Source organism: Halichoeres trimaculatus, unplaced genomic scaffold, assembly GCF_033239565.1.
Source record: "Halichoeres trimaculatus isolate MK-OKI-2021-1 unplaced genomic scaffold, fHalTri1.1 fHalTri1_scaffold_5, whole genome shotgun sequence".
Taxonomy (NCBI): domain Eukaryota; kingdom Metazoa; phylum Chordata; class Actinopteri; order Labriformes; family Labridae; genus Halichoeres; species Halichoeres trimaculatus.
In genome coordinates this window covers 31353620-31363001 of record NW_027437183.1, presented here as the reverse complement: position 1 = coordinate 31363001, position 9382 = coordinate 31353620, and the positions used below count along the sequence as shown (strand labels likewise).

The following is a 9382-nucleotide window of genomic DNA, read 5'->3' as shown; positions in this document are numbered from 1 at the left end:
TGTGATTTGTTGTAAAAGTTATTTAGATGATGAGACTGGTGGAGTTTTTCTTGGTCTGCCAGTGTGTTTGTAGCATCACAACCTACAAAGTGAAACTAAGAACTGTCAATCAAATCATCTACATCAAGTTTTCCACGTCCCAGCTCAGGATGTTCAGTTACTGTCTCTCTTTCCTGTTTTATATCTGCGCGCTGCAGGCCACTGATAGTTTCTTTAAGTTAAACTGACAAACAGAAGAGGGAGGTTTGACGTTTTCTCATCGCTATTTTTGAACAGCAAAAAGCTTGTTCTTCCATCACTAGTATGAGTCCAGTCTGTGGTGGAGAAGGTGTGGCCCCGCCCACCCAACGCGTCACTGACATTCACTCGACGCCGTCGCACGTGCTGTAAGACGTAAGAACAGGAGGACGTAGAGCGTCGGGGAAGAAAGTAATTTGTTGACAAACAGGTGTGGGAATGATGATGAAATGTGTGCCCGTGGATTTGGACTTTTCTACAAAAGCATGACAAAGTTCCCACTTTTTGTGGTAAGTGTCCTCCAAAAGTTTAACCCTGCTCTGTCACAGATTGAGAGGTCATCAAAAGACCAGCGTGATACCTGTCGCTGTTTTTTTCTTTTTCTCACAGAAAAAAAAAAAAAAAAATGAAAGTCGATTTTTTTCCATGCTAGTGAAATTCAGGTACAGATTTCTCAGCTTAACCATGTCCGAAGACCTATGAGCCCCACACATCTGTACTTACTTTTATTTAAGTTAAGTTTCTGTCTGATAGGTTTTAGTTAGTGTATGTTTTAATCAATACTGGATTTATTATCAACAAGCTTCTTTAATCCTCAAAAGAAGACAGAAGATGTTGATAGAGGTGTTTGTTGAGCAAAAGTAGTTGGTGCTACAGTAAGAGTGATGTAATGATGCAGTTTTCAGTACCTTGTGATTAAGATATGAAAATACTTTATTTTATTTTATTTTAAATTTAATTCTAAACCTTGAAGACTGTCATAAGTATTAAAGGCCCTGTTTGGAGTTTTAAAGTGATCTTGGAATAGTGTCACTTTTATATATTTTTCTTTTCATAATCCACAATTTTAAATGAGATTATCATCACCAAAAAAGGTTATTTCTAAATGCTATTTCTTAGAATAAGTGCTTTGATTAAGTTTTTTATTTTTGCATAGACCAAAAGTCCTTTTCATCACAGTGCGTCAGTGAACACAGCTTAGCAGTGTCAACAGAGCTGACCAAGTGAGAAGAGACATCCAAATTCGCCAACCATTCCATCCCCAGCGATAATGAACTGTATGCTTTCTGGCTCAAAACATTAGTTTTGAAACAATGCAGCTAGTTTTCCTCAAGTTAAATTCTTCTTCCCCTATCATCAAAGGTTTGGATGGTTTTGATCTGGCCTCCCAAACCTGTGAGAGCTTTTCGACTGGACCACCACTGTGGAGGAGAGGAGTATCTGAGTGGTGACATCTGCTGTCCGAACTGTCCAGCTGGTGAGCCACACAAAGACACATTTCAAATATTCTGCTCTGCTTTTAGCACCATCACAAGCTGCTTTCTGACCAGAGTGGGGAAGCAGACCCAGTCTGAATATGGTGATTTCTTATTCCCTTTTAGATGTTTAGACAGATCAATAAGCAGCATAACTGTGTTTGTTTGTTGTTAGGTCACTATTTGACATCCCCATGCACCACAGGAGGACAGAGAACAAGATGTGAGGAGTGTGACGATGGAACATACACTGAGCACTCAAACCACCTGCCACAGTGTTTCAGATGCACCCAGTGTCGCTCAGGTTACTCAGCTTAACTTCCTTACATTAATGTCTCTAAGCATACACTTTGATTAAACATCGTCATCTTCGTGCTCTGTTCTCTCTCTTAGACCAGGAAGTTGTTCGGCTGTGCACCCACACACAAAACACTGAATGTCAGTGCAAATCTGGAAGGTTTTGTGCTCCTGACCAAGCCTGTGAGTTGTGCAAGACGTGCTCAAGGTGAGTCTTTGTGACTCCAGATCACATGAGGACTGATGAGAAGAGACGTGCTTTGAGTTTTGGGTTTATTTTTTATTTTCCTTACTGTGTTGTGGTAATATGGACCCACGGTGAAGTGGGATTTTTTTTCTAAAGAAACAGCATTGCTCCTTTCAGTTCCTCAAACTTTGAATTAATCTTTTTCTTTCCTCCAACCCAGGTGTGAAAAAGATGAGGAAATGATAAGGAACTGCAGTTCAACAGCCAACACAGAGTGCAAGAAAACCCAGCTCAATCCTGGCTTCACCGCAGGTACGCCTGTTAGGTTTTTTTTTTTATCTGTTATACCTGTTTTTTTCGTTGTTGTGGTCAAATTATGCATCCTTGTTATTTAAATATAAATACATGTGAAAATCCATCACCTGAAACGGAATAACTGCCAGCTGGGCCTTTATATTTTAGTCAAAGTAAAAGTTGCTTCTTTTTTCTCAATCAGATAAGAAATCCATGGCAGTGACTGGGATACTGATTGCAGCTGCCTGTCTGGGTTTAGTTGTATTGATTGTTGTGTGGGTATGGAAACGGAGAACAAGAGGTAAGTGAGAACAGAACAAGAACACCAGGATACCAAGATAAAACACAGCCACTTAAAAAAATGTATAAAAAATATGAACTAGTTGACTTTTTTGTATTTTTTTTTTTCCAGATTTTTCATTTTACAAATCAGCATGTTGGTAACAGAATACCCAAGAACACATTTCAGACTAAATACATAAATAAACACAAACAGTAAAATACAGGACACACACAAACACACACACAAAAAAAAAGAAAGAAAAAAAAAGAAATTCAACATGGCTGCCAGTTCATAGTTATGTGCGTCAATGCAATTTCGTTGTACTTGTTGCAATAACAAATAAAGTTCTATCTATAACGGTAAAAGTTGTTATCACAAGATTAACCACTCAGGAATGAGGTAAATGACGTGCAGATGGTAGAAGAGATATAACTTTGGGATCACCAAAACCATCTTATGAAAGCAAATTAATATCACAATGTGCCAAGACAGGTCATACTCTCTGAAATTTGTTCTCTGTGTTGGGTTTGTGTAAACACAGTTTTTCCATTGGTATAACATATGGCATGTCTGTAAGCTGGTACAAGAATTAGGGTGTTGAGGTAGATTTCTATGTGAGGAGAATTATTTTTTTTTTAAGCAACCTCTATTTCTAGAAGCAGTGCAATCTGTAAATCATGGGATAGTTTGCAAGTCTCTGCAGAGCACCCAAAGATGGGCAGGTTGTGTTTGGTTTGAATGTCTCTGGAATATGCTTCTGAGAAGCATTTGAAAATGGAAGTCCAAAAGTTGCAATTGAGAGCAGTTGAGAAATGCAGTCTATGCATCACGTTTTAGTGAATCAACCTACAGTGTGAATTAATAGAACAACAATGAACCTGTGACTTTGCTCCTTCCCAAAATTCTGCAGATATCTCTGCATTCAAATCCCTGGCCCAAGCTTTGCTGACACCAAAACTATAAAGCAGTTCACTAATTTCAAGAAGACTGAAGTCTGGAGGGAATTGGCACAAATTTCAACACAGGCCAGCTGACAGTCTTGCCAGGGTCTTGGATGAGATAATATTATATACCCCCCCCCCCCCCCCCCCCCCCCCAATAAATATATCCATGAGGGCCCTGGTTAAAATAACAGGATCTCTTTTACCAGCCTTTTTGGTGTTCAAAGTTATATTTCCAGGCTCTTTAATGCAGTTATTCAGAGAGGACAGGAAAGTGGATAGAGCAGGAAACAGAGTGAGAGTGGGAAGTGACATGTGGGGAAGACGTCATCAGAAATGCATTAAAAACAGCACTTAAAAAAACAGCACTTTTTTTAAGTGCTGTTTTTAATTCATTTCTGTTGACCCTGATGAAGGCCACAAGCCGAAACGCGTTGGTCAAATGAAGTTGTTTCCTAAACTACAAGTGTTGCTTCAGCTTTTTTGACCTCTAAAAGTGTGGTATAGAAACAAACAGTAGGGTAAACCAAAAGATGGAGAGGACTGTCAAGAAAAACTCTTTTCAAGACCTTCCCAAGGAGTGGACTAAGTCTAGAGTCAGAGCATTATGATCCACCACGCACAGACAATCAAATAATTTAACCACATTTTTCTCATTCCTCGAGCCAAATCACTACTGAACCAAAGACCACGTCAGAAGACTCTTACCTGGACTAAGAAGTAAAAGAACTGGAGCATTGCTCACATGAATCAAGGACCCAGAGTCTGGAGTAAGAGTGGGGAGGTTCAGAATCTGCTTAAAGTCCAGAGTAAAGTTTCTACAGTCAGTGATGGCGTGGCATGTCTGTCCACTGTGTTCCCTGAATTCCGAAGTCAATTCAGACGTTTACCAGGAAACATTAGAGCACTTCCTACTTCCTTTAGCTGACAGGCTTTATGGAGAAGCTGATTTCACTTTCCAGCAGGACTTGGCTCCTGCCCACAGTGCCAAAACTACCAAAAGCTGGTGAAATGATCATGGTGTTACTGCGCTGAATTGGACAGCAAACTGTCCAGACCTGAACCCAGAGAGTATCGATGTGATCCCCAACAAGGTCCTTTTGAAAATTGAATGAATATAAATGAACATACTTTTCAGAAGGACAGTATTTCAGTTTTATTTTTTTGTTCTTATGTAATATTCTAATTTAATTTGATTTTTAATTAAGTGTTTTTATTTACTGTAGCCACAATCATCACATTGAAAAATTAAGAAAGCAAAGCTTTACATATTTCACACTTTGTGCTGAATCATTATAAGATTATATTCTTGAATTGAATTGAATTGATTTTTTGAAAATAAATAAATGAATAAAATAAAATAAATGTTCCTGTTTAATTAGGTAAAAAATAATAATAAATTAAAAAGTGGAGTAAAGAAGGAACTTCGCAAAAGGGTAGTTGAAGAGGCTCTTTGTAATTTGGCTGTTTGAGAGGACACAAAGGTCTGCAGGTGACACCTCATTTTTTTGCATCCTTGATAAACTTTGTTCACATTGACTTTTTTTTTTTCCTATGAGTGATATAACTCTTTGTTCATATTCTTTCTTTAGGCTCTTCAAATCAACCTGTTGGCCTCAAAAAACAGGTAAATACTTACAATATAGCAGATATAACTGAAATCTAATAGTTAAACCAGAGCTTTCAAAGCAACTAGTTACAAAGAATACAGTTTCCTTAAAGTTTAGTAATAGATTATCTTAATTTTGAGAATTAATTTCTGTTTGTGAAGTGAGGTGACAAGTGTTTTTATTTATTAAGGGTTTCGGGTTTCCTGTCTTATCTTTCTTCCTCAGCGTTGCCATGACAGCCACCTCACTGAGGAGAGGGGGAAAACAGGAACCCAAAGGTCCAGCTGCTCCACTCTGATCCTGTCTGAGCAACTTGTGAGAACCAAACCTTCCTCTAAGGATGAGTGCAAAGTGCTGTGTGAAAGCCTTAACAGCTCAAACAGTAACTCCCAGCAAAGTCTAACTTGCTTGTCCTCCCCTGCATCGCCCTCATCTCCACCCCGAGCCAGCCTCATGGTTCTACAGTCACACAGGACGGTGAGACCACCGCCCTTTTTCTGTCCCTGCTTCCATTTTGCTTCCTAACCTGCTCTCAGTTTATATGATCTGAATGAGGTTTGCTTTTTTTATCAATACCCATGTTCCAACTGTCTACATCCTGTAAATGGCCAACAAGACTGAGGGCCTGAGTCATTGTAGGATTTTGCATCTTTTGTGCCTAAACCTTTGCAAATATGCTTAAACAATGAGCAAATGAGCCTCATTGCAACTAACAGCCATTTTCCAAACACTGCATCCAACAGCCTAGCAGCTGAGAGCTGGCGGTAACTATCGCTGTTTCTAAGAGTTTTTTTTTCTGAAAGATTTTCATGATCAAGTTGATATCCACCTCTAATACAACTGAACATGAATTCTATAATAGTACTTCAACATCCGCAGCATGGGTTTTACTATGCCAAGAAATAAGACATGACGCGTGATCTCTGTGGTTATAAATTATGAACAATTAAAACAGATAGGAGTTTTAAAACTGTTTCTCTCTTTTGTCATTTAGGTTGATAAAGAATTTCCCAAGCTTGTCCCTGTGAATGGTAATTTTTGAATATATATCTATATGGATTATATTTGCCTCAAATCTTAAGTCTACTCCTTATGTTCCTTTGATGCACAAGAATTCCTGTGATCCTCCTGTGCTACTGTCAATAATCAACATTAGTTTCTGAAAATACTTGTAAAGCTTGTAAACTTCACATTTACGTAAATATTGAAATTAGTAAAATAATATTTGTTCACAGGTCAAGAGTCTCTGAGGAAATGCTTTGAGTATTTTGAAGAAATAGACGTTGACTACCATAAGAGATTCTTCCGCCAGCTCGGGTTACCTGACAACGTCATCAAAAGCAAAGAGCACCTTAACTATGAGGACAAGATCCATGAGTTGCTGACTATTTGGATGGAGAAAGCGGGCAAAGACGCCAGTTTAAACGACCTGCTAAGAGCTTTACTTGGAATAAATCAAAGGAGAACAGCTGAGACTATAAAGGAGAATGCCGTCCACAGTGGTTATTACCTCTGTGAGTATTAATGTGTTTACAGAAAAAAAAACTCTGTTTATTTGTGAAAGTTTGTGTTTTTTGTCTTATACTGTCTGCGTTATACTTACAATAAAAAGAGCTCAGGTTGGTTGTTGCTGATTTTTTTTTTGTTTCTTTGCCTGTTTTACCTGTTTTCAGGATGAATATGTCAATGGGGTAATAGATTTATCAATGGAATATGTGAAGGGCTAAATAAAGCCACTGACAGTGCTGTTTAATAATGGACTGGCTTAACTAATTTATTACTGTGGTGTAGTTCTGATTAAACATCTACAGTACAGAGGGATTATCAGTCTACTTCATCATTAAGGTGCCCACGCATCTTGTCCGCAGCAGCAGCGTTTGGTTCCATTCATTCAGACGAGTCAGCGATTTTTGAACACTAAATTTAACCTGTTATCAGCATAAAAATATACGGTTTTTAAAAATGATACTGAACAACAGAGGCAAAATCTATCAAGTTATGGGAGGTGAACATTGTTGTGCTTTTGTTTGTAATGATGGTGCTGCCTCCAGTTATTCTTTGGGTTATCTGTGCACATGTCAATTTCAGTGTGTTGTCTAGATATGATTGTGTGTTCTTTCCCCTGGCCACCTGCAAAACAAATTTCCCTTCAGGAGATAATAAAGTTAAAGTTGAATAAAGGAAAAAGATTTCACCTAGGCAAAAAAAAAAAAAAAAAAAAAAGGGTGTCTGTTGCAGAGGTTGGGGCAAGAAAACCAACACTGTTTTGAAGTGCATCAGCTCAAGGCACCATGTTAAAAAAAAAAAAAAAAGGTGGGTGTGTGTTAGAAAAATGAGGCAAAATTAATAATAATTAAAATTAAATACATAAATAAATTAGAGAAGACTAGCAGTACAGAGAAAAAGGAAACTGGTGAATGACAAGGACCACCTGATCTAACAGCTCGGGCTGAAGAAATGGATGATGTGCATCTTGGGTGATACTCTGTATCAGGAACCAGTACCCCACATTAAGGTGAACGATTATTTATTTAACGAGCGTTGAGATTTACAATCGACTGCTTTCAATTAACATGCAAATCAATCAGAAACAAACGTTTTTCATTCAAATGAAAATGCTGTGTGTAACAATTAATCGGAATAAATGTTTCTATTTGTCCACCTGGATGATGCCGAGGTAGAAGAGGCGCCATCGGCCTCCAAGTCTGCCTTCACAGCCCACTCTCCCAGCCACTCACTGGAGTCTTTACAAGGTGATCAACAGTCAGCTGGCTCTCCTGGGTGCTGTGAGGGAGGCTGCAGCAGGTATTTAAAACACAAACGACACATTGAAACAGTTTCTGGGTACTTTTGCAAACAAATAAGTACGAGCAAACAGTAAAGTTGTATGTGTGTGTGTGTCATTTGCTCAGAATATGTATAGAGTCCAAGGGAGAAGCAGTTATTTCATGTCTTCAGTCTGTTTGTGTTTATTATGTTGGAAGGAGTGGTCCATGATCTAAGAGACATCGAAATGTGACTTTTTAAAAGGTAAAAGTCATTTTCTTAATTGTAAACTTTTCAATTAAAAATTTAACATCTCAAGTACGATAATGGTGAGAAGGCATCAATTTCATGGTTAGTAAATACATTTAGTCAATTCACAGTTTTCATTCATGTGAGAACAAAGTCAAGTGAGAAAATACTGATGACCCCAGATTTGTGCTTCCAATGTTTTTACGCACAATTTAAGCACATATTTGTGTCTGTAAACTGTTAGTGAAGATGCCAGTTGTTTTAGTCATTTTAGGTTTTGTTTATCCAACACTTTGTTACAGACGGAAATATATGTTTTTAACGCATTTTTCCACTAAGATTGATTTTCCCTCTGATGAAGCCTACTGAGGTGTGCTGTACTGTTTGTTTGTTTTTTTATTTACTTCTTACTTTTACTTTTCCCCCTTTTGTTTGTTAATGATGATCTGTTCTGCTTGTCAAACTCTCTGAGCTGATTTTCACTGTAAACATTTTTGATCATTGGTATTGGAGAGGAGTGAAAAAAGAGAGTCATGATGAATGCTGAGAATTGATTTATTGAAACATTTCAAGTAATTTGTGATGTCAAAAAATCTTCAAACACTGAAGTTATTAAGAACTACAGTGAAATGATTTATCATCAGGATCACTGAAGATGTGTTTTTAGTTGGTTGCCATCTTGTCTCGGACACAAATGAAAGCTTTCTTGGCACTACATGGAGCATCGTTGAAGGACTGCTGAGCTGTAAGAAAACACACAAGACAGCAAGTGATCAGACACCACGCTCTGAGTGACCAGCTTAATGTGTTTGTTAGTTCATCATGACAGTATTTGATGAAGGTTGGCACTTCTGAAGGATCAGATATTTTTTCAACAGTTCATTTAAGATTCAGTGTGCGCAAAAGATTTTACAAAAGTCACAAAAGAGCAATGAAAAGTTCATTTGTACCAGTGCCCATCATCTCCACACAGTTTTCTTTTCCAGTTGTGTCACTTGGTTCACCTTTGTCCCAACTCTTGAAACCAAAGCGGTCACCTGTGCTCCATTTCCATACACCCTCCTGAATTTAAAAAGAAAATATAAAATATTACACCAAATCCAAGCCTCTGTGTTTTTGTGGATATTTGTAGTGCCTACACTTTGCAGTGACTTTCATTTAATATTTCTTTATATTTATAATCTGACATAACTCACTTACATTCATTTGATAGCCTCCAAACCAGGTTCCAGCTGGTCTGCCCACAAACTCTTTGACTGACT

At 38.0% G+C, this 9382-nt stretch overlaps 1 protein-coding gene across 2 annotated transcripts; it reads left to right on the top strand.

Moving 5' to 3' along the window:
* Window positions 1-374: 374 nt before the first annotated feature.
* Window positions 375-6862, top strand: hdr (hematopoietic death receptor). 2 transcript variants are annotated; one of them, XM_074670577.1, is made up of 10 exons: window positions 375-527; window positions 1381-1495; window positions 1669-1797; window positions 1887-1998; window positions 2198-2289; window positions 2474-2572; window positions 5088-5122; window positions 5331-5420; window positions 6100-6136; window positions 6341-6862. In XM_074670577.1, exons 1-10 carry the CDS (start codon window positions 468-470, stop codon window positions 6628-6630), a joined length of 1059 nt encoding a protein of 352 aa, XP_074526678.1. In that variant the 5' UTR covers window positions 375-467; the 3' UTR covers window positions 6631-6862. The 2 variants fall into 2 exon arrangements, with proteins under 2 accessions (XP_074526678.1, XP_074526677.1); XM_074670576.1 differs by having other exon boundaries at window positions 5331-5582; window positions 6341-6861.
* Window positions 6863-9382: the final 2520 nt, after the last annotated feature.

Excerpts from the sequence above, each read along its gene's own strand:
- hdr (XM_074670576.1), top strand. The coding sequence starts at position 468 with ATGTGTGCCCGTGGATTTGGACTTTTCTACAAAAGCATGACAAAGTTC. Across the intron at positions 1,496-1,668 it reads CTGTCCGAACTGTCCAGCTG|GTCACTATTTGACATCCCCA; the intron begins GTGAGCCACACA and ends GTTTGTTGTTAG. Across the intron at positions 2,573-5,087 it reads ATGGAAACGGAGAACAAGAG|GCTCTTCAAATCAACCTGTT; the intron begins GTAAGTGAGAAC and ends TTCTTTCTTTAG.